Consider the following 26,717-nt stretch of genomic DNA (forward strand, 5'->3'; position numbering starts at 1 on the left):
CCAGTAGTGCTGATGAATTGAGTAATGTCACCTTGGATCAAGGTTTTCAGTGGCATGATTAGGACTCTGTTCTTGATCAGCAGATCCAAAATCACTTGGACATGAATGTTTCAACAGCTCAGTATCTGATTGATGGATTACTGATAATGGGAGGAATCACAAGTGAAAAGATTAGTATTACCCCTAATTGCTATTCACCGCCCCCCAAAAAAAGAGATGTAAGGGGGATCTAAATTCTCCTACTCTAAAAGTATAGCTCTTGGAAGTAAGTTTTAAAGAAAATTTAAAAATTTCATGTGACTCTAAAGTCAATATTCATTAATAAATTTAGGCCACATTAATAAACATAAGAATTGATAAAGTTTTTTTTTTTGTTTGTTTGTTTGTTTTACTCTACTCTGCCATGGTAAAATCAGAGCAAGCAATGGTATCCATCCTGGTTAGTGTACTTATACAGGCACATCATCAACTTGGAAGAAGGTTGGAGGTGAAAATTAGGCAGATGTGGAGGATTGGAACCACATTGAGACAACAAAAGTAGAGGGTGTGTTTATTCTCCTTGCTGACCTGTCTAAGTAGCTGCTCACAAAAATTTGAAGAGCTGTTATGTAGAAGAGCTATTGGCCTTTCCATTGTTAAGTGAGGATACAAAACTCGAACCAAAGTATTAAAGTTGTACAAAATTATTCTTCATCTCAATGTAGAAAAACATTGGGATGTCATAATTCTATATAAAATGGGCTGGCTTAAGAGGTAGTGAGTTATTTGTCACTTGGAAATTGTCAAGCAAAAGCTAGACAAATACTAGGAAGAGCTGTTGTGTAGAGGATCCAAACATTGGAAAGGTGATTGGACTGGATGATCTTTAAGATCTAGTTCAACCCTAGGAATCCCGAATCTATGAATCTCTAATATTGAAGTCTGTCCTCCAGCAACTCTTCTTTCTACAATTCTTGCACCTTGAAATATTTGCAATGAAAATACATTTCTACTTTTAAGATTACAATTCTAGAAGATATGTAAGGATGAGGTAGTGGTCTACGTTCTATACTTAACAGAAACTGAGATGATTTCAGAAGGCAGTGAAGCTAGTTAGTGAGAGAGTTGATAGTAAATCCTGGCTCCTACTTCCTGGTCTGATGCTCCAGAAAGAAGACTCTTGAGACCATTTCAATCAAGAAATATTTCATTGAGTTCCTATCCCTGTGGAACATGTGTGGGAACATAAAGAAATTAAAAATATGATTATTAGAGAGTATATAACATCTTGAAGATATCCCCTATAAATGAATAAGTAATAACTCAAGGCAACAGTTAAAAAAAAAAGACATCACACAGAAACATTGTAGTTTTTCTAATACAAGATACAGATATAATGTTTGCAACAAGTTCAGGGTATTAATCTTGATCACCCATATGTTTGATTTCATTAGGGTCATCTAAGTGCAATTTTCCTACGTATTAGAAAACGTGTAAAGCTAGAGATTCAAAGGGGACTTACCTTTGAGAAAAGGGTATTGAAGCTATGTGAAAGAGGAAGCTCCACAGAGAATGTCATGGAAGCAGTCTTTTCTGTGGTTAATTAGTAAGTGGGTACTGGCTGGGGTCAGAAGTGTGAAACCAAATTATGAAGCAAAGGAATTGATAAAGACTGAAGATCAAGTTACCCAGGAAGTATTGGAAGTGCAGAGAAATTGGAAGTGCAGAGATCAGGAGGCAGTATCTTGAAGCAGAGCCAATCACAGAAATAAGATAATATGAGTTCCAGAGTCAAGCATCCAAGCAGAAGTGAGAGTTAAGGATTAGGGCAAACAAGCACTGTGCTCCAGCTGCAGTTTGTCAGCTTAGAAAAATGATGATAGGGCATGGAGAAGAGACAGAAATATTAAAGCATTTACTATTTCTAGGGAAATTATCTACTCCATACAATCTTTACATACTCATTGGTTTGCCACCTGGGAAACACCAACTCCCTCAAGTATTCTGAGAGTCCTATGAATAATTACTATAAAGAGAAAAGAACACACATGACCAACTTAGCTGATGTCAACAGTGAATGGTTAGGATAAAGAAGAGGCTATTAACAGTTATTGCAAAAGATGAAACAAATCTAAGACAGAGATGTTCAAGACAAAGGAGTGATCACATAGAGCCAAAACATCAAAGCTATTAAAAAAACATAATTAAAACAGAAAAACAAGTTAACTTTGACTAATTGGATTTCCCAATTATATATACGAAAATACTTATATTATTAGGTTTAGACTACTTTAGCAAGTTTCCTTTAAATGCACATGAAAAACAACATGCATTTTTTAAAGAGCTTTTTTTTTGCCTGCTAAATTGCAATTCCTTTATGGTTATCTGCCAGATTGTATTATAATTGTCTGAACTCATTGACCTACTATAATAAGCATAATGAAAAAATAATTTCACAGCTTCATCAGTGCACCAGCATCATTTCACAAGTACAGTCATGCATTGTTAAATGATGAGGATACATTCTAAAAAATGCATACCTTAGGGGATTTTGTTGTAAAAACCTAGATTTTATAGCCTACTACATACTCAGGCTATATGGGATAGCCAACTACACACCTAGACTATAGATATAGCCTGTTGCTATAAAACCTATACAATATGTGACTGTACTGAGCACTGTAGGTGATTATAACACAATAGTTAAGTATTTGTGTGCCTAAACATAAAAGGTACAGTAAAAATATGTTGTTATAATTTTATGGGACCACCATCATAAATGCAGCCCATCATAAACAGAAAGGTCTTTATGTGACGTGTGACTGTATTTTTCTATATATAAAATTTGGGTGTCTGTGCAGGCCTCTGCCCCTAAATTTATATTGTTCCTTGATGCTAAAGAAACAATAGATACAATGTAAATTCCACAAAGTATCAATTAGAAATGACTCATGCTCTGCATGGCGAAAGAGTCTTGCTCTAAATAAAGTAGCATTAGACACCCAAATTTTATATGTGGAAAAATATAGTTACATACCACATAAAGACCTTTCTGTTAATGAGGGGCTGCATTTATGACAGTGGTCCCATAAAATTCTAATAGGATATTTTTACTGTACCTTTTATGTTTAGGTACACAAATATTTAACCATTGTGTTACAGTTGCTTATGGTGTTCAGAGTAGCATTTAGCTACAATTGTGATTGTATTTATTACATACCCTTTATGAGCCAGGCACTGTTTCTAAATACAGTCTCCAGATAGCGACTAACAGACATTGAATATTTAAGTAACAATTTATAAATTCAAATGTGTTTAAATACAAACCAAGTGCAATTGATTAATGATGAAGACAGGTCTAAAGAAAGAAAGATGAAGCTACTCCGCAGATTGTAGTAGAGTTGTATCTCCCTTTTTCATACAATGGCAGAGACCTCTGCTGGACAAATGGAGGGACCGAGACCTTGCAATATGGGTTTTGGCAAGCAATTCTTACAGACTTGTATCTCAAGAGCAAATATGAAGTAAGTTATTCTGAATGGAATTTAAGGTCAGGGAAACATGGAGATATTTGTCTTTGTTGATCTAAATAACAAGTAGAGATACTCTCTAAAAGAAAAGATGTTTATTTACGAATAGAGCATTGCAATAAAAATATGTATGTCATAGTAAACTATGTGTATATCCGGGGAAGGAAAGAAAGACAAAGATTTTTAAAGGCAAAATAATTAAGATTACATAATTTTTTGAAATAATTACCTTTTGGCTACTCAATAACGGGTGCCACCAGTCAAAGATTGGACAGGCAGTTGCTAGACAGATGTCCCTATAGAAATATTTTTTGCATAAAATTGAAATGGCCTGTGTGCGAGGTTGTGGCTTTTGTAGGATCTTTAGTTGTTGTCGTTGCTATCATGCATACGAGCATGAGAACCCTCTGTTCATGACCTTCCCTGACTCTATTTTCCAGGGTTTTCTTAACAATAGTGACTACATTTTGATTCTAACAACTTTCACACCTTCACAATCCAAATGATACCTCCAACTAGTTCCATCCATAGACCTGGGAATATAGGTCTCCTTCCTGAGTCCTGTAGCCCAGAGCCGTCACAAGCCCTACATTTTGTAGCATCTTCCTTGAAAAATTTTAAGATCCTCTCTGATGTCTGGGAAAGTTCAGGGCTGGCAGTGCCATCTGGGCAAGTCACCCCCAGCAGAGACCTGGACCTGGCCTCTAATCACTGGAAGCATCGAAATTTTCTTAGTTATCATTCAGACACTAGGACCAGCAGGGAGGTAATGCCATCTGGACATGCAGCCCAATCCAGCCAAACAGCATGGGCCTCAGTCCCTGTTTCTCCCCTTCATGGTTTTCTTTGACACTCTACCCCATGCATGCACTTGACCAAATGTCCTAGGGAGCCTAGTGACTTGCATCTGTGGGGTCATCCTGGGCCAGTGGTCTGACCTTGTTTTTAAGAGGGTGGTCTGGCAAGTGAATCCCTCACTCCCACTGGCAAGACCAGTATTGTATGAGATTGAATCAGTAGATTATTGTTTCACTATTTTTTGGTGACTCAAATCTGTTTACATAGAAAGAGGGGCTGGCAAAAAAAAAAATCCTTGACTGTACCTGTCACACCCTAGGAGTGGTCTTGCTCTCAACAATTTTAAGGCCTCAGAGGCCTCGCAAAAGTAAAAGGTGCTTGAGTGATAGCCAAGGAAACTTCATTGAGGGCAAAGATGATGCCTTGCATAGGCACAAGCAGTAGGCAGACACTGACAAGGCAATAAACAATTTATTATGTAAATCATCCACTGAATCTTGGAGCTCAAGCCCACAAGCCTGAGCACCTCAGGTCAACAAAGGGGTGGAGTTCATTATCTTCTTTCCACATAGTTCCCTAATAGATCCCCTGAAGAATGAGTAACCCCTAGCTTCCACAGGCCGGTGTTTCTCCTCTGGGGAACTCATCATTTTGAGAACGACAAGCTAGGTGACATCTGTAATCCCAGTGCTTTGGGAGGCCGATGTCAGAGGATCCCTTGAGGCCAGCAGTTCAAGACCTACCTATGCAACATGGCAAGACCTCATGTCTACAAAAAAATTTAAAAACTAGCTAGACAAGGTGGTACACATCTGTAGTCCTACCTACTTGGAGGAGAATGGGTTGAGTCCAGGAATTTGAGGCTGAAATGAGGTCTGATGGTACCACTGCACTCCAAGCTGTGAGAGACTGAGACCCTGTCTTAAAAAAAAACAAAAGGAGAAAAAAGAAACAAGCTACAGATTCTCCACTTAATGAAGGGTGTTTAGAATCCTTGTCCCCTGTCCAATATGTGCCAATCATTATAATATTTTTTAAAAAGGACCCTCTCTCAAGGTACATAAATATTTACATTTCCTCTGTGGATATACTGTCTCGAGGTAGAAACTTTGGTATATAGTGCTGGCCAACATTAAGCCACAAATGTGAACCATGCATGTAATTTTAAATATTCTGATAGCCACATTGAGAAAAGTTAAAAGAACAGGTGGGATTAATTTTATCCTACATTTAATTTAACCCAATATAGAAACAATACTGTCATTTCAACACATGATCACTTAAAATTTATTAATTACATCGCTTCCTTTTTTTCTACCACATTTTCAAAACCTGATGTGTATTTTATGATTACAGTACATCATTTGGATTAGGCATATTTCGAGTGCTTAATAGTAGCTAGTGAATAAAATATTGGTATAGATAAATAGATATTGCTGAAGTTCACATAACCATATGGGTCCACTGATGCCTAGATAAGAATGAGACAGACTCTCACTGGATTTAGTTAATCATCCGTAGAGTAAAAGAGTTAATAAGCTGGTTTGGCTAAGGTCACCTTTACCAGCCAGTTGATCAAGTATGTGGAAAGACAAACATGAGATGAGTGAGGCAGCTGCGTCAATTCTGTGAAGAAATGTCCTCCCTCAGATGTGCTTTAATGGGGCTGAAAATATGCACTTGCTGGGACTTTCCTCCTGGTTAAGCACATTGTCCTGCATGTGATGCTTAAAAATAACTTTTCTTACAATGGCCTTAAGTCCCTTCCTATCTGGAATTTTGAGCAGGATGTAGCTCCAATTATCTATCAAATGCTTTGAAAACAAGGTATGAGATTTTGAAATACTCTGAGTATTTCTAACTTTGTGATGCTTTTTATTTTTATCTTTATGAGAAAATAAAATGTCTAGGTTTAACTCACAAAATAATCCTAGAGTTTTCTTTGCTTTCAAGTTTTATTATTTTAAAATGTTATTTTTTTTCTATTAAAATGTTGGGTACATGAATAAATTAAATTGGAATTTAAATGTTCTTAATACCGTTTGGAGGAATAAAAGCCTGAATCATCCAACCACCTGGTGGTTGAAAATGTTTCATTGTTTACTGAGTGGGTCTGCCTCATCAATCTCTATGTCCCCATATGGACCATTCAAGAATTTTATAACTTTTAAGTGACTCATTCATTTTCATTTACATTTTAAGAGAACACTTTATTATTATTTGAAGACTATGAATAATAATTTATTGATATACAGTGAAGCAAATATACAGATGAGAGAAATAAAATGAAAATATTCACTCACAGTACATAACGGAAAATTTCCCATTTGAAAATGTTTCCCAAGAGTACTTTAGTCACCAGTAGAAGGCTTTCCTAATCTATACAAAGAAGGAAAATCTTTCACAATAAAAAAGTTTTAAGTACCTGTATTAATTAAACATTTGCATAATAAGAAAAATAAATTTTGACCCTCAAACTCCACTTCTCTGAATTAGATCTAGACAGCAATAAATGTTTTTAATTAAAGGAGACTTTTTAAAAAATTATAAAGTTTAATGGAGTTATCAGAAATGAGATTAATGTATTTATACCAATGTTCCAAAGTTAATATTGTCCAGTACTATAAATTATTTGGTAAAATAAACTATTAAAAACAGTAACACCAAAATTTGCTTCTGGGGCTTTGGTAAGATATTTTGCTCTGCTGAAGAGAAATCATACCTTGGTCAAGTCCTGCAAATGTAAAGTAAGGAAGTGTCCACTACAATGAGAGAAGAGTGAAAGTTGTCTTCAGTGGTCTTATTTACTGATATATTGAGGAAGTTTCTTGCACAGTCTTTGTAAGAGTTTGTATTAGCTTAAATCTTCCTACCTAATCTTTAGCTTACCTGGAATTTAAATTTATTTTATTAAAAAAATTTATATACCTTCACCCATTTAAAAATAGCATTTTCATTTAGCTTGACTTCAGAACATGAGTAAATCTTTGTTTTTCAATTATGATAGATAATTTATAAATTAATTTTGTGTTTAGGAATCCTGTGAGATATGTTTGATGTACATTATACTTCACTTTCTTTCTCTTTTTATTACAAAGTTATATAAGATGTACATATTATATATTGACACTAAATGAGAATTTATGACCTATAGGGTAATAACTACTTTTATCAAGCTTTTTAAAGAAAGACTTATGATTTTTTTTCAGAAAATATTAGGAAGTTTAAAACACAACACAAGAACCTGCCCAGAACACATCAAGTTCTAGAAGTAAGATTTATAGTGAAGGACTTAAGAGTCAGCCAGTAGAGCAGAAAAATGTTTCAGGAGCAGGCTATGAAGAGCTCTTAAAAGTCAGCAAAGGCCTTTCCATTCTCTCAACTTGTAATAGAAAGCATATACTTCATTTCCTACACAATAGGCTGTCATTTATCCCATTATATGTGAAATATTGCAAATTGTTGAAAAAAGAAACAAATCTCATACACTACAAAGATATTTGCTCTTATTTTCCATAAGAAAAGTGTAAAGATAGATTTCAAGACTTGGGAACAGTATATTCAAGTGTTGGTCAGTGTACAGGCCACAGTTATTATGTTGCCACTGGGTGCAACAAATTGTATCCCTATAGGTACTGTTTTGTTTTGTTTTCATTTTCGCAGTGTATGTTTATGTATGTATTCATGTCATTTTATGCATGTTAGGTTAATAATATAAAGAGGATTTTAAAATGAGATCCTGAACAGTTGCTTAAATAAACTTTGACAACCTGACTTCATAATTGACACAACCCATGCAACATAATCTGAATAGTTAGTTACTTCTCTTCACAGGAGGCTTTATGGAGACTGAAGCTGCAGCTCAGGAGTCCCTGGGGTTAGGCAAACTCGGAACTCAAGCTGAAAAGGATCGAAGACTGAAGAAAAAGTAGGTTTGGGGATTTTTTTCCCCTCTTTTTCTAACTTTTATTAATTATTTATTATTATTTGTAGGGAATTTCAAAGAGGGTGGTTAGAAACAGAACAACTGTATTGAAGCCAGTATTTTCCAGATATTACCTAAAACAACTCAGAGCTCATGTTTCCTCATTATAATGGGCTACTCATTAAAAGAGCATAAAAATGTTTATCCTGTAGTTGAAATAAGCATTTTATTCCACATGACCATAGATTTGTTTCAAAATTCTTAAAGGTAATTCAGTACCCTACTGACCTTAAAATGAATACCTGATTGGTATGATAAAATGAAATTATACCATCTAACTTTGTTTTCTCTCATGGCAATTATAAGTATCTACTCTTTAAAATGGAGTGAGGGGGAAACATTTCCCTGACTGATTGAATATAAACTTATTTTAGACTCAGAGCAGATTGTTTTGCATCTGTCAGGAAATTAATAGTGTATCTTTCCATTCATATATAATATGGAATATTTAAATGACTTGCAAAATTGGCAAATTTTGAGTTGCAGCAGCTGCTGGAAAGCAAGTAGATTCAGAAATAATATTTTAAAAATAAATAGTAACATTTTCATTGACAAAATGGCCCCTTTAGGACATGTTCTTTAAATGTAAATCAATTTCTCTTTATTCCAGAATCTAGTGGTTGGTTATTCCTTTTTCTCCCTCTCAAGTATTTCTTACATTGTGTTTTTGGTTCTCACATTTCCCTTCTTCCTTATGAAAGAATATTCACTGCTCTCATCACCATTTTGTAACAGGCTCTTAGGATTAGAATATACAGGCTTATCAATTGACTTCATCTTTTGCCTTCTCACTTGCTTTGTAGATGTTTACTAATAATGGGGAAGTATATATTTAGAAGGTGCAGAACAACTTACTAATGTAATTGTTTATTAGTTTGCTAGTTACTAAAAATCATGTACATATATCCCAATTCAGTAGAAATATTGTCCAGAAATAAATGACTTTGAGAACATTATTATTTCTACAATACAACCAAAGCTCAGTCATAGTCAATAACAGATATTTATTCTTTAGTTACTGATCACTCAAAAATCATAATCTGTTTCAGATGTCTTAATTTTGTTTAGTAATGATATTCTCTATTTTGTGACTGTTTATTGAGAAAAACATTCCTCTAAAAACTACTTTCCTCTGATATTTTTTTTTAAAATGTGGCTGTTTATTTCAAGTCTAAAAACATATAAATGATCAAAACCTAGCCTGACTAGTGAACATGGTTTATTTCTCTTAAAAGTTAATTCTCTTTTCTCCCAGAGAAATACTTACAAAGAATCTGAACAGTTTTCACAATTGCATATAAGTCTGATACCAAGGCAGTACACTGCATACTTCATTAGTTGTTGTTGGAGCCAACTGAAATGTATTTTTAAATAGCTACTAAAGTTAAACATTTCAGTTATACAATGATTTAAAATAACATATTTAAAGTTTAGCTATTATTAAGTTTATATACTGTTGGGTTTATTTTATATTATTTTTATACAATTATTTCTCAACTACTAAGTACCCTCACAGAAACAAATATTAGTTCTTCACTTAAATATCTTACCATGCTGGACTTTGGGTTTTATTTTACAATATGTATTGGCAAAATGTAATTGTAAAATGCATTATATAGAATACTTGTTTTTAATATTAAGAACATTAAGAGCATTCTATGGGGGAAAAATGGCTAACATTTCTTAGTACGATTATTTCCCATGGATTAATGGTATTTAGGTTTAAATGGATTTAACAAGGCAAGTCAGAGTTAATTAATGAAAGCACAAAAGTATTTCCCTTATTACTGATTTTTCCATAGCAATAGCCCCATGAGCATCAATATGCAATCAGTGTTCAAATGACTTATATGAATAATTTTTAACATGTATTCGGAATTTGCATGACACTGTGCCTTGATTTCTGGTTTACCAGAGAGTAAGTTGTCTTCATATAAAGAGTTTTAACAGAGATAGAAAAATTACTTTTAAATTACAAGGTTTCAAAATTAATCTCTATTGAATTTTATGTTATTGTTAATTATTAATATTTCTAAATGTTGACAGCTTATTCTTGAATTTTTCCAAGTGTTTAAAATTTCATTTAAACAATTTCAATTTTCTCTTTTTAAAGAAACCATATCCTCTTTCAGTGCACTTTAATGGGTTACACTCTTATCTGTGTTCAAATTTCATGTTTGCTAGCCTTCTATCAAGATGAAAAATAATTTAAGTACATTTTATTTTAAAAATAAATAAAAACAATAAATGAAGCAACCCTTTTCATAATGTAAAATGCTATAGATTGTACATGCACAGTTACAACCTGTGATATTCTATCAGTTGTTTCTACATTCTATCCATTGGCCCAGCAAAATGATGTTTCCAGGGCTTAGTACTTAACAGAGCTACGCTCAGTGTCCCAAATTTCATAGCAGAGGTTCATTAGTCTTTGCGAGGATAAGCAGAACTAGACAATATCTTATTTTCAAATTTGCTAGGATAGCAGCTATTTAGAATTGACAGTCTGTAACTTTAAATTTAATTGGGAGAACTCTCTAGAGGATTTAATTATGGTATGTTTTTTAAAAAGCCATATGGGGGAGTTACTTTCAGAGAACAGCATTTGAGACATTCCAAATTCTTTCAAAGTTCAGAAATTTGTAAGTTGGCAGCCCTAAACAAAGGTTTAATTTGAGGCATACTTACCATCCAGTAAATTTAACACACATGCAACTTACAAGATTCACATTCCTACTTTAATTCTACTTTTTCTTTGCTTTCTGGTCCAGGCATTAGTTTTGCTTCTATTTCTCTCTATTGTCTTATGATGAGAAATAGGAAATCAATGATATTTAATCTGCTAAACCACCCACTAGTCATGAAAATCTTGTTTGTCCATCTTTACCATCTTCGGTATTATTAAACAGTTGCTGGTCTTTTGACATCTAACCTAGGCCTAAAGTCAATCTATTGTTGGTCTGCCTAGTTTGCCTTTATTATGCCTCATCTTTGCTGTACTTTTCTTTAAAGCATTAATTCCATAAATTTCTCCAGCAAATTTATATAGAGTATACTTAACCTATAATAATTGTGTCAAACTAAAACTCAACTAGTAATTCTTTGAATGCCTCACAATAATTTTCTTGGTTTTTGCCTTTAAAACTTGAACAGTCTCTCTGTAGCCTTCTGGCATAGCTCTCCTGATATTTAAGGGGTGAGTCATTTGTCAGTATTAATATTATAATTCTTTATAGTTTTTTCAATGTGGACTTCCTCTGGGGATGCCATGACTCTTTGAGATCTTATCTACCACTCTCTGTTTGATTTCTTTGAACTCCAGGCACCTTTTCCTATTTAACAAAATAAGTTTCTTCTCCTTTTCTAAGACATTTAGAACAACCAGACCTGAAAATTTCACCTCTTTTCTTTTATACCTTTTACCCTTATCCTTAAGAATGTATTTACCATTCTTAGCTCTCCAGCCTATGTATTAACCTAAAAGCTTCTTGGTCAGGATGGCCAGTTAAAGCCAACCACATGGGCCAGAATGATGACTTGTTCCTGTAATCCCAGCAGTTCAGGAGGCTGAGGTGGGAGAATTCCTCAAGCCCAGCAGTTTGAGACCTAGCCTGGGCAACAGAGTGAGACTCCATTTCTAAAAAAATAAAAATACGCTAGGCAGGCATGATAGCATGTGCATGTAACCTAGCTACTCCTAAGGCTGAGACAGGAAAATTGCTTGAGCTCATGAATTTGAGATTACAGTGAGCTACAATAACACTGTATGGAGTGATAGAAGGTCCCGTAAGACTTAAAACTTACATGGCCTGGTGCCCCCAAAAACACTGGTTTCTGAATGAGGTTCACCTCACCAAATTGTACTTAGTTTGGGGTATTTTAGGGCACAATAAATAGAAACTCTCTTCTTTGCCTAAGTTCAGAACTTGTTGACTAACAAAATAGTCAATTGGAAATCAAACTTTCAGTCATATTTTCAATAAAGTGGTAGAACATGGCTTAGTAAATGGTAAAAAAAAAAAAAAAAGGCACAATTGGAACCCCCAAGTGGTTAAATTTACCTGACAGTTGGTCACAGACTTTGAAACTGCACAGGTATAAGCCCCACGTCACATTAAAAATAACGTTTATACTATTATAATTTAATAAGTATGTTACTTTGGAATCAAGAACTATGAGCCTACAAGGGAATGAATAAAATTAAATGTCATCAATGTTCTTTCTTAAGAAAAAATTTTGGATTATCAGTGTTAATTATATTTTTATTATATATCTCATTAAATTGCTTACTTTTCTCCCCTGGAATATATTTACCTGCCAGTTTCACATGTCAGCATCTCTAGAAATGTGATAATGGGCAAGCAGCAAACTCCTTGAGTCATAAGAGACCTGAAAATATATTTTACACCCAACATCAGTTGATAATTTCCCAAAGCGTAGAACTATTGGTTAAAAATAATTTGCCCTCATAACTTTGAAGTTACGGCTCTTCTTGCTTCTAGATATGGCTAATGATCAATTGATTGTCATTCTTTTGTATATAGCATATGGGATTACTTTCTCTCTCTCTCTCTCTCTCTCTCTCTCTCTCTCTCTCTCTCTTTCTCTCTATCTCTCTCTCTATTTATTTTTGATTCATCTCTCTCTATTTATTTTTGATTCATCTTTTGTGTTCAGAAATGCCCTAAGTATGTGTCTATTCAAATACTTTGTTTCATTTTTCTACTTTAAATTTTCCATATAAAGACTTGTCAGACTGGACTATCTGACATTTGTTACCCTAGAGGATTCACATTTCTACACTCAAGTTTGATTCCAAGAAGCTTAGTTTTATAGTGACTTCTGGGATTAAGGATGAGGGTGTCTATTTCAATAATAACTCACCTGTCTAATTCTCAAGACAGTCTTGAATAGGCAGTGGACATATTAAAATTGAAAGAATATCCACTGAATTTATCTCCAGAATATAAATGATGAACTATTTAACTTAAATCCTTATCTTCTAATGTTTTTCTCTTGCCTCTTAACACCATATAATTTTTCTTTAGTAAAGCACATATCCATGCTGAAATCTCTATTTTGTAACTTAAGTATAAAGATACCATATGAATGTTAATATACTGACTAATACCATTTTCAGTCTTTAGTTACAATGTAGATAATATATGCCAGACTTTTCTATGCATTCTAAATGGAAAACACTAGGAAAATGGATTTCATATATGAATTAATTTTTCAATGTCATTAAAATAAAATTAACATCCCGACTCAGCTATCAGTAGCATCCTCTCCTGAGAAGCAGTTTATCCTTGGAGCAAAGCAGTCACACTTAATCACTACCAATAAATCTTTGTGTTAGAATATCAAAGGCATAAAAGTGAAGCTCTATAGATTTATTTAATTTATTCCCATCACAATCCTGAGAGTCTCCTTCAGTGTGTAATCTTTAATGTGCTTTGAGACTATACTTTTAATATTTGGCATTTGGCAGGTTCCGAGTGTACATATCTGTAAGCAAAATAATTGTCATTAAAATATTTATATGAAAAGTATCACAGAAAGTCCACAATGTTCTTTCACTTAATACATATTTCTTAACTGCTTATATACCAAATTAAACTTATACATGATCTGTATTCCAGAACTTAATTTGTAAGATGTGTTAGAAGCTCTGAGTACATTTTCTCATCTAAGTATTCTACATACACAGAAAGTAAAAGTCTGTGCTTTCCCCACAAAAATTTGTGTTTTTTTTTTTTAATTGCAGGCATGCAATAGAAACTGGTCTGAGTAGATAAAGAAAAAAGAAGGATTCGCTTGCATGGTGTTATATTATCTTACAGATTCAAGAAACAATAGAGCCAAGATATTCCCAAAAGTTTGACAATAAGATATGATGAAAGATTTCCCCAGCCTTGTCAAGAACATATATATTCTCCTTTATCCCATTCTAAAAATAAAGTTCTTAGATAAAGTCCTTTTATAGCCTACTTTGAAACAGATATTTGTGCTTGGATCTTTAGTACAGACACAGTTACTAGGGGAAAATTCCTGGGCAACTGACTCAATGAATATAACAACATATAACATTTTAGAACCTAAATCCAGTGCTTTAAATTTCTCTAGGAAAATGTGTTCCAGTTTCCTACTTGGAACTCCAGAAGCATGTCTTCTCTATTTTCACTAAAATAGAGCTGATGTTGCTTTGCCATATGATCTTGCATAGCCCTGCCTAGCTTCAACCAAGGACAATTATACAAATTTCCTGAACCTAAATAATGATAATATCCAAAGAATAAGAGTCAAAATGAACTGAAATTTGTTAGGAAAAAGAAAGATAAGAAAAACCAAAGTGCTCTCTTTTAGATATATTTAGACATATTTGATCTATTTGGAAGAAGGAAAAATAGCACAAAAAAGTATAAATTTGCTGCTTTGAGCTAGCAGTGCAATGTTAATATATTACAGATTGAATAGAACAGAAGCCCAGTGTTGGCTCCGTAATTTCTGACAGGAGAAATATTTTTGACCTGGAAAAAGTGAAACAGAAATTAGTCAATGAAAATTAAACCCAAGATAATTACATATATTAGAAAATAATGTCATTTTATAAATAAATTTATATCATTTATCTTAATTGATGTAATTCTGGATTCATATTAATAGAACATGAAAGTGATGATTTTTCACTCATTTGCTTGGTGTGTATGTCCCAAGAAATGGCTTAAATTACTGATACTTGAATTTTATAGTTCTGTTCTTCAAAGAGCGTGTAGAGAGATGGACATGAAAACTAATTATTGCATTCAAGTATTTCAGGTTTTATGATCACTTTTTTAAGTCTTTGAAGATAATGAGAAAAGTGCCAAAAGCCTAAAGGCACCCTAATGTTCTTATTTACAAGATATTCTCCCAGCTAAAGACAGATAGATAACCAAAGAGGCTTCACAAATGAATTGATAATAACTAAGTAAAACAGAAGGTGGCATAACCCAGCACTTTCACACATGATTTAAATCAGAGCATCAGCTTTTGTCAAAGTATGAAGCTAGAAGGCATAGCTCAGTTTTTAGATAAAGAATATGCTTAAGGAAGCTTCTTTACAGAGGCATTCAAATCTGACAAGATGAAATTTTATAGGGGAATTTTTATAATCCTGCAGCCAGCTTCAGGACTATACATACTGATTACTTCTATATAGGGGAACATATATAATTTAACTGTAGTGCCTAAGAAAAAAAAGTTTCTGCAAGGTAGGCAAATAAGCAATGCCTGACAAATAATTTAATGTTTTTAATATTTATAAAAGCAGTAACAGGGTCAAAATTTTGTGCACTTACCAGATTGTAGCTGGATATTGTGTTCATTTCTGGGAAATATATCTGAAGTGGATGTATTAAAACCAGCATATGTTCAGAGGAACATAACCATACCAGTGAGATGACACAAAGCCATTTCTTCAAAGGCTTGTATACAGAACAAAGATATAGATGCTGCTAAGAGAATGAACAACCAAATGTGTTCTTTATGGCCTTGCGATAAGACCATGGGCCAGAAGTCAGGGGTTACTGCAGATAAACTGAGCTGACTCTAAGTGATAATTATTAGCAATGACAGATGTAGAAAGAAAGAATTGACCACCTGGAAAGGGAGTTGTTCACCATAATTTTGTCTAATGTAGAACTGCCAGGCGTAAGTACATAATAGAGTTATTGCATGGAGGATTCAACTTTTGGCTAAGAGTTTGAACTATATGCTTTGTAAATTGCCCCTGCTCTGAGATTCTGTGATTCTCTGTAAAGTTCAGAAGAGAACTAAGCAGAGGAGAATCTTCGAATTTTTAACATATTGACTCTGGCATATTATAAGTATTCAAAATACATTTCCCAAATAATTGAATGCATAAATAGAAGCTGGATAAGGCAAGAACTCTAGGATAAAGAAGAAAACCTGAAACAATGTAACTGGGCTTAGGGCAGTGATTTCTACCAACATGACCAAACCTAAAACCTGGGCTTCCTTTTTGCTCTTGTTCTTCCTTGTCCTAATTCTTCCTTTCTGCACATCCATGCACTATTTCCAAATACAGTCAACTGCATTTTTTTGATCTTCCAAATCTGTTGATTTTCATCTTTCCAGCTCAGGCCATCATACTACAATAGTCTTTCTACTTCTAGTCTTGCCTTCCTGTAATCCATTCTTCATGCTTCAGCTACAGAGACCTATCTAAATCTTATTTCTGAGCTCCCTAAAACCCCTCAGTCAGTCCCTCACAGCTCTAGGATTAATTTCAAATGGCTTTATGTAGTCCATAAATCCTCACATTATCTGCTCCCTGTGTATCACCAGCTTTATCTCTCTCACTTCCCATCTTGCACTTCAAGGTCTTGATATATGTCATATCTATTTTATTGTTTCTGATTAGTCTTACCTCCTTCCTTGTGTGCATACATTCTGCTCTATTTTTCCTCATCCTTTGCATGCTAATAACAATATCTATATGTAATGTCTATATAATAAAGTTGTAATTTGCTAGACAGTGCACTGTTCTATGCATTTTACATGCATTATCTCTTGTATTTTTCACAAAGCCTACAATGTAAAAACTGCTATTTTTTTTTTTTCATGAATGAAGAAACATAGCTTTCCAGGTACTGTGATATACAAAAATGTAGATCTCCAGAGCCCAGTTTTCTTGGAATTATTTAGGATCTAAGAATAGAGCCACGATTTAAAGAATATGCAGTCCAATCTCAACTGCACCTGGAATGTCCTATATAACTTTTAATGACCTATGTAGGGAGTGAATGAAAAATGTCCCAATCTCTTTATACTCTGGAAAGAGTGGCATATTCTTTTCTTCTAGAGAATAATTAGTTTCTTATCTGCCCCTATTCTAGCCTTCAAAATGAGCAACAAATGTATTCAAACCAAATATGTTTTTAAAGAGTGGGGATGGGGGGATTTCAAAACATAAAATGTAGCTGTTTTATAAGATTGTCTTTTTCTGATATAATTAGCCACACATGATCCAATGTTTAATGTAATAATATATAATAGTAGTAATGTTCCCTAATAAATAAGTCATGTAAAAAATTTAAATGTACCCTTGAATCAATCTAAATTATTCATTCCAGTAAAACTTACAAGAGTGTCTTAATAGCAAAAATAATTATAGCTTTTTAAATGAAAAAAATACATTAAAGTACATTTAAACATGATGCTGACATCTTAATCTAGAATTTTTCACATTTATTCCTACAAATATAAAATCCCATATAAACTTTGTGTAGTATTTTTTATAAGATCTTTGGAGATTTAGTTTCTTCCCATAGTTATTTCAAATTAGCCATTCATGAAGCAAACACTTCTAAGAAGGGTAGTAATTATATATAGTCTCTTGCCAGGATTTTACAGAAAAAAGTTCAGTGCAAAAAGACTTCCATTAAAAAAATGTGTGTATGTGCATTAAGTATATTTTTGTACACCCATACACAAACATAAATTCCTTAGTTTAAATTCTCCATAATCAAAATTTTAAGTTGAGGCTTAACTGTATTAGGTTTGCAAAGCAAATGAATCATAAAATTATTAGAGGAATAAATATTTCTTAATCTTTTTTAAGTAGTCTCAAATACTTTAGTTACTTGAAGTCAATATTAACTTTAAAAAAGCTATTTTTAGTGTGAGAATGAACCACACTTAAACTTCTGAACCATTTCTTTCGTTTATAATAATCACTAGAAACATGGGTAACCATTTACCTTTAAGTGTCCCATTGTCTGTCTTTAAGCAGGAATTTTAAGCAAATCCTGACATCACCCTGGTATGCTCTGATATCCATATAGATCACACATTGGCAAACTAACCTTTTGGTTTTACAACTTTTTTGCTTTCAACGTTGTTCCCCACCCCAAGTCAGACATTCTCCATGGTCCTATTCTGAATCTTGTCATCATCACAAATCATGCTGCTTTCAGACTTACCAATTCAAGCATATTATTTTGTGCTACTCATGGTCTTCCAACTTTTCATCTTGCTTTATAAACTTCTGCTATCATCTTTATTTAAGCTCTATCATTTCCCAGTGCATTATTCCCTTTCTGTTTTCTCTTCTCCTCTTATTTAGCTTAGATCATGTCCATAATTTCAACCCCCTCAAAAATTTTTTTTTAAATTTCTTCAATCCATTTTCATTTGGTCATATCTATATCTAACAGCTGCACCCACCAATGAATTTTCTTTCTCCATGTATACATTTCAGAATGTCTGTGCTGTCGGAGAAAATTACAACAGGGAAATTAGAAATAGTTTCATTGTGAAATTCAGCACTGCCCAGTAAACCCAAGTGTTTTCTTTGACCAGTGTTCATTCTACTCTCTGCAACTCTGGTTAGAGACCTCCACTCTCCACAAACTTGCATCTTCTGCTGAAGAGTTTATTACATTCTAGCTTAGTGGGGGGGGGGGGGGCAGGAGAGAAAGACAGATGAGAGACAGAGAGAGAGAGAGAGAAACCATCCTGAATTCCTTGATGCCAAATACATGCTAACGCCTGCCCAATCTGTCTTATTACAGAAAACTAGGCTACTCTCTTCTTACTCAGATCATCTTTCCATTTTCAGTCATTTTGTGCTTAATTCCCCCCTTGCTCTCAACTCCTGCAACTGTCTTTTTTTCCCCATCAACGTTTAAATATTTTCAACTTTCACCTATTAAAAAAAGTCTTTCTTCATTTCACTTTTCCATTTCAGTTACCAGCCATTCACTGCTCAATTTGATGTTAGTAACTGATTTAAAAATATTTCTGAATCGCCAACTTGAACCTTACAAAGCAAGAGTCAATTATATTCCAAATATAAAACTCTTCTAATGAATTATTTCTTATTTGAAGTTTTAAATCCAAAATTAACTAATTTATAACAGGAGAAGGTCCATTTTGTAGGATATCTGGAACATTAAGGTGAGGAAACTGAAAAGCTGAAGGCCCTCATTTTGAGATATAAGACATATATTTGCTGGAAATTTCTTCTTCTTCCGTCTGGATATATGCTGATGTTGCCAAGGAAAACAACGTCAATAATTGGATCTGATCTCATTCATTAGATGGTAACATAACCTATTATTTTTAATGTCAAATTGCCTATGACTCATAGTCATGTTTAACTGAAGAGTATTTATTCTTGACAGAATCTCTCTTACTGTTAACATAGTGACATTTCTGAAATGGAGAGAAAAATAATGAGACTAGATGTTATTGTAAATAAATGTCTGTAGGAAAGAATGTATCAATATTTATAAGAAAAATTAATTGATACAGAAAAAACTTCTCTGCAAATATATATTACGTCCTATACGAAGTTTATAATATATTAGCACAAAAGATGGGTCATTTATAACTATAGATTTTTGTCTTTTGCAGAACATATTTGTTTGAAAGTCATGAGGTGAAATTCTTAATCTAAAATGAGATGACTGCTCGAAATTGTTCATTACTATCAAAGAGAAGAAACTTCATAAAACTATAAGAAATCAAATAATTTATACAAATTGATAAAAATATAAATTTGTGCAATACTTTTTGAGCAGTATCTTTTAAATTTATGCTTTGCTATTTTCATATTTTCTATTTTATATTTTAAGTTATTTATACTGTTTAAGTTTCCTATTTTAAAAACTGATCAAGGAAGATCGGAGCAATATTAATGTTTCACTACCTGAACATTTAATCAACTTGTTTTATAGGAAAGTGATTCCTAGACAGCTAGTAGGCTAAGAAAGATTGTGTTGTCCATGGTGATAACAAGTCCCAAATGTTTTTGGCAATTTTCCTGAAAAGCTCAGAATTTGCCTATTTTTTCAGAGCTCAACAGGTATGTTAACAAGAAAACCATTTTAAACATCTATAAACTATCTCCTTTTGGTCTTAATTTCATTTCTCTGGGGTGTATGATGTAAAAAATATAAATTTCTTGGGACCCTGTAATATCAGTTTTTATGAACATTTATGTTTTTTTTTTTTAATGTGAAAATTTAAGGAGCTTGCCACAGATGTTGTGAAGTTAAGGCCAAAATTAAGCATTTTTTTCCAAAGTGCCAATTTAATAAAAAGTACATGGTTTCTCTGAATGAATGCCTTTAGAGGAGGCACGTGCAGGGTGTTCCATTGCATATCAGTCTTTTCTTTATAATAATTGTGCAATGAAAAATAAGATGCTCTAACTTGCCTAATTTCTGACAGGAATTTCTGCTTTCTATTTTGTTATATTGAATATACTTTATGAGTTGTAGTAATAATTTTATTTTTAATAATTTGGCTACTATGCTTGTAATATAATTTTGAAACAATCTTCTCATGGATTTTTGTTGAATTACTTAACTTCCCTATTTTCTCAATGCCTCTACTACATCCAGGGAGCAAGTAGGTCCTTCAAAAGCTATATGTGTATCAACGTTGTTTTAGTGTTGATTTCTGGTAATATTGGTGAACCAATATAATTTATGATCTTTCTCCAAAAAACCAACATTTACAAACACCTATTCAAATAATTAAGTATTTCTACTACTGAAAGAGACACAATTGTCACAAACTTGATGCTTATTTTGTCAATCAAATAGAGGAAGAATTAATGTGGCCAGGGAAGAAGAGTAATAGCACCCTTTTATACTTTATCATGTTCTGATTAGTAGCCATATATATTTACCAAAATAATAATTATTATTATTGCATTGGGTGGAATAATAAAATTATGGATCTTGAATGGACTGTATACATTTCTATTGCCAGGGATTATGTTGAAGGAAACTGAAGATCAGAATCTATTAATGATTTTGACCAAATTGTGTATGAGAACCAGAATCCAGATTTTCAGATCCTCAAACTAGGAAGGACTTTCTTCACTTTAGGTTGCTGCCTCTTCAAATGTCTGCTGTTCTTTTTTCTTGGGCCTTAGCAGTAGGCTTATAAAGCTATATGAAAATCAAAGTGCCGATTAATAAGTTGTTATTTTTACTGGTAAAATAACATGGAAGTGGCCTGAGGTAAAGAATGTCCTTACCAAAGTTCCTTGATTTTCTCCTGGGATGTACTCGAGGCTGGGAAAATGTGGTCATGCATGTTTCAGAGTGGCTCATACTCAAGACATAGACTTATTGGTCAACTATTAGAACTTCCCTCAGCCTGACTATGCTTTTGGACACAGTGAGTATGTGTGTCATGATGAAATACAAAATGGCACCATGTCTTTCTCATACCTGAGCTTTCTCACATCTGAAATAATACTCTTGTTTTATTCCATGGTTTTCTTTAGATTGAACTGTATCCATTAACATTTGTGTGCTTTTCTTTTCCATCCGTCCTTCTCCATCTCATGAAAAGCACATCTGGGTAAGTCGAATCACAATGGCTGCTGAACATGTTTATTTTCAGCACCACCTTTTTTTTTTTTTTTTTAAAGTATTACTCTTTTGAGTTGTAACACAAGCTGCACTGCCTCTGACCTGAAATGAAAATCGTGTAGTGTATTTATTTCCACACAACAAAAGGAATCATTAATTCAGAGAAATGTTCACGTTTAAATTAACTTTGTGAATGTGCGGGCACTTGTATTTCTTCAGTTTTATTATACATATGTCAAAAGACATTCTAGACTGTCTTCCCCCTAGTTTTCAAGTGTTTCCCTAAGGGGTCAATGTGGCAAGCAGCCAGGCTGAAATCATATTTTCAGACTACTCAGGTACTACTGATTGTGCTGCCTTTCTGAATTTCCTGTACCTTTCTTAGTGCTCCACCTGTGTTATGTTCAAGAGACAAACTTATCTATCAACTAGTAGAACTGTACATATCTAAAAAGGGTTAAATGCCATTCTTCCCTGCAGAGCTTTTACCTCTAGAGAGCCCAGAGTAATCCTTGGTTTTGGTTGAATGCGTGTTGTTCCCATTGTTTCCTGTACTACTGGTTGATTTTTAAAGCTTTAAAAATCCGAATTACGCAGATAGTGTCTTCAAATTTTAAATCCTTCTCTTTGAGCTAAAATTAGAGAATTTATCTATTCCTAACACAAATTTGGCTTCAAAGTAAAAAAGTAAAATTAAATATGCATAATATTTACATTGGTGCAGACTATTGCATTGGTAACATGGTGAGCTCAGTAAAACACTTTGGACTGAGAAGAAGGTATTACTTTTAAATTTAAAGCAGTGTTATTTTTTTAATCAGCAAAATGACTACAGTGAGATGCAGTTATCCAAGAAACTGTGGAAAGTCTTACTAGTTGGCTGTATAAATATTTTGTATGACAATACAAATCCATGTACTTTGTAATATTACTTGTTAACTAGTAAGGTTTTATTAGTTTTAATGTAACATTAAGTTGGTGATACAGTATTTGCTTCACTTAGGATACATTACAATATTAAGAAATTAAGGAAAGCTCTAGTAAAGTGTTCTTAAAAATTCAAGACAGGCTGTGGTTAGAGTACTAGTCAACCATGTTGGCCAAATGAATGTTGTAAGCTCACTCTTTTGGAAAATAAATATTCTAGACATTGGATTTTAAAGCATAGTTTTTATGTCATCATATAAATTCGGTCTTCTGTTTTCTAAAGATTTTTAATTTTTATGAGGAAAATAATTTCAAGAAATAAAACCTAATTCCCCCCATTCCTTGTCGAGTGACATATTGAAAAACAATGAATGAATAATGCATTTTTATTAATGGACTGTAAGAAACTAATATAATTGTCCTCATTCTAAAATTCGGTTTCTTATTGTCTTGCACATGCTCCTCAGACTTAAACATTTTAAGTCCTCAAAATTATTTCCCCAGTACAATCACTGAAAGAACGCTGAGGAGAATATAAAATCAGGGAAGCTAGTACAACATTGCGAAGATGACGTAGGAAGATATGAGGAATTAGGAATCAGAAGATAGAGTTTAAGTTCCATCTCCCCACTTATTTGCTACATGCCCCTGAGTTACGGACATATTCTTTGTACTTACTAATATTCTTATCTACTTGTCCCCCACAACAGTATGAGAGAATATGTGTAACATCAGAAGCATAGAAATTAAAAACTTCCAAATTGAGTAAAACAGGGCTTAAAATTAGATGAAACACTAGAGCAATCTAATGTAAGTGGTATCCTATAAACCTGAAAAATTACGGTGTTCTCCATTAGCTTCCCAATTACTATTAGGAAGTGACTGGAAAGTACTGACTATGGCATCTTGCAAAAGTGAGATTGTTTAATGGGGAGTGATACAAGCCCCTCTCATTTTCAATAACAGCATAAGTAATTGTACTGTTCAATTACATTTGTGTATATATGTGTGTGTGTTGGGGGTATTTATACCTTTTGAATGGTTTTGAAAATAATTAAATTCAAAACAAAGTAAGAAAGGAGATTATGTAAATCCAAACTCAATTCACAAATACATTCCATGAGACTATGCCCTGTGTTTCAGAGAAGCTGGAAGATAAAAGGTTTAAATATGAATTAATTTTGGTTTCAATGTAATGAAATTATTTGCAATCTAAACAGCCTAGCATGTGTTACTGGAATCTAAATAAAACACTACTTAAATGTGTCATGGCGTTTCATACATTTTCACCAAATGTGAAAATATGCAGTAATAGGATACACGGGCACACACACTTGCACATACACAAAATCACAGTATGCTGTGCTTTCAAATCAACTCAGTTTTAATGTTGAATTTGAAACTCTTAGGAAGCTAAATATGTATATTTAGGTAATCAATCTTCTGAAGCAGCTGATTGGGATTTGTAACATATTTCTGTTTAGAATAATTATGTTAACTAAGATATATATTTTCAGCTTGCAGATGTTAAAAAAATAATTGGGTTGACACCATACTTTGTTCGCATTTGCTGACCAGAATTTCAACTAGCTTCTCAAATATATAGTTTTAGTTTTCACAGAATTAATCAGGTATGAATTCTTGAATAATAAGCCCATTGTTTGATTGAAATTTGAGGAGGTTACATCCTATTTACCCTCTTTAAAGCTGAATTTTAGTGGAACAATATTCATTTTATAATTAATAATAGCGTGAAGTCGGTATACATTTCCTGCTTGTATTATGTTGTGTAAGGAAGATTTATTTTCTGTGCTGCAATGTTAAGTATATTACATTGTCACATTATTTGACTTATATTTTATTCTTCATTCTTATCAAGCCACATATTTATTTATTCTGGTTTATCAATAAGTACTTGTTATGTGCCATAGTAAATCAATAGCTCTGAAGGTAAATTTTTCAACCAGAGAATTATTTTGCATGGTGATTACAAAATCAATTGATATGAAATGAATGGCAACAAATCCAACTTTTCTGTATCATTTATTTAAACTAGGCTAACTTTTCTCTGGCCAAGATGTACAACCTGATATTACTAGGGAATAATAAGAAAAGAAAAGCCACAGTTTGTTTGTTTTTTTATAGTGCTGAGGATTGAAATGTGTGACAAGAAGGTAAAGACCTTGTGTATTAACAATGAAGTCAAATAAATGCATACAGCTTCTAAAAATAAATGAACCATAGGGAAAGAAAGAAAAGTAGAGGACCATTATTTTATTTTACACTTACAATGAAGAGGACACTATTATCCTCATTTTTGAGTTACAAAAAAATTCAGAAATGTTAATTGACTAAGAGATAGTATGGGGATTAAAAGAGCCGACTCTGTGGACAGGTTATTGGGGTTCAAATTCTGATTCTACAATTTGATGGTTCCATGACTCCAAGTGGCCTCTGTTCTTCAGTGTACTCATCGACAAATGTGTGTCAATATGTATCTTATTGGACAATTGTGAAAATTAAATGAGTTAATACATACAAAATACTTAGGATAGTGCTTCATTGATAGTTAAGTGATAAATGATCATTAGTTATTGTTTTGTGTGATCCAAGGCCTAATTTATCTACATCCAGAACCTTTGCTCTTTCAGACCACAATATTACATCTCATAAGAATAAAGTGGTTCCGCTGAACAGGAGAGTACATTAGATGCATCTCAGTTACACCACTTACTCTATTAAATTGTAATACAATGTATTTATTTAATTGTATTTATATTAAGTTTCAAATTTTAAGTGAAAGTACAGTAAGTAAAAGTATAATAGATAGAAGTTATGGTATTTGCATAGAAGAGAGAATCAGTTATGCCTAGGAGAGGGCTTAGACTCTTAACAGAAAAAAATAAAGCATGAGTTGTATCTGAAGGATAAGTTTGAGTTGTTATAGTGATGTGAAGAAAGATGCTTTTGGCAGAAGAAAAGAGCATATAGCAAGTCGTGGAGGGATGAAATAGAATGAGGTATTTGAGAATAGCAAATATTTCAGTACTGGTTGAGCAGAAAAAGCCAAGGAGACAGCCAGATCATGAAGGGTCTTTTTATGAGATATTTGGCCTTTATTTTGGGAACAGTGGGGAGGCTTTTAATCAGGCAAGTCTTACAAAATAATTTGTGTTTAGGAAGGTCTCACTGGAGGTTGGAAGGGAGAAGGTACCAAATGAGAGATAGAGAGACTCTAGGAGCCCATCACCATCATCGTCAAATGATGAGGGCTTAAACAAAAGCTTTGGCAGTACTCAGTATACAAAATGTCTTTCTGAATGTTAGATATGACATTTTAATCTTTTTCTGCAGCCAACCTGGGTAATTGTGATGCAGAATGCTTATTCCTTTTTAAGATGCAGTGAACAGTTGGAAGTTGTGAAAATATAGAATACTTAAAAATTACTCTGTAATCAAGGATCCTAGGTGATTATCAATATTGTGAAGTTTTTTGGATTACAATGTAGCAGTCATTCCAAAGATGTTCTTGGCCAGAACATTCAAAGAAACGTGCATGGTACAGTTGAAGAAAAAGCTCTTATTTCCAGGATTGTAGGCTCTTGGGTTGGAGATGGGGCCCCAGGCACGTGGTGGTACCCAATGATCTCTGTGGCTGAGACTGATACTATAGGCTTACAGATTTTAACGGAGAAAAGGATAATCGTAGATTGGGCTGATCACAAAATATTTTATGTAAAAGGGAAGTCAGTAGTTAAGCAAACACAAGGTTGTTAATAGTTGAAAAAGAAAGAATCAACTTATTAGCTCTGAGAAATGATATTTGCAAAGGTAGAATTGGTAATGCACAAACTATTTGTGAAAGTACTTTTCAATTCTGGTTAGAAAGAAATGTGGTTAGGTAATCAAATCAAGATTAAACCAGGAATTTCTTTGTAATGTAGATGGAGGATAATTATTTAGACATTTGAAGAACCACTGACGGGTTTTTAAAGGACAGTGCCGTAATTATTGAAAGTAAAAGCTGACCAGGCACAGTGGCTCATGCCAGTAATGCCAGCACTTTGGGAAGCTAAGGCAGGCAGATCACTTAAGGCCAGG

General features: G+C 33.4%; 1 protein-coding gene across 16 annotated transcripts in view; it reads left to right on the forward strand.

Moving 5' to 3' along the window:
• Positions 1 to 26,717, forward strand: part of PPFIA2 (PTPRF interacting protein alpha 2) — a 500,797-nt gene that overhangs the window by 426,736 nt on the left and 47,344 nt on the right. For all 16 annotated transcript variants that reach the window (XM_074402490.1, XM_003927840.4, XM_010338464.3 and 13 more), the window contains one exon: positions 8,142 to 8,235. In XM_074402490.1, coding sequence (XP_074258591.1) covers positions 8,142 to 8,235 — 94 coding nt within the window. The remainder of the gene's footprint in view (positions 1 to 8,141; positions 8,236 to 26,717) is intronic.

The sequence above is a fragment of the Saimiri boliviensis genome, chromosome 7 (genome assembly GCF_048565385.1).
Source record: "Saimiri boliviensis isolate mSaiBol1 chromosome 7, mSaiBol1.pri, whole genome shotgun sequence".
In the NCBI taxonomy this organism is placed as follows: domain Eukaryota; kingdom Metazoa; phylum Chordata; class Mammalia; order Primates; family Cebidae; genus Saimiri; species Saimiri boliviensis.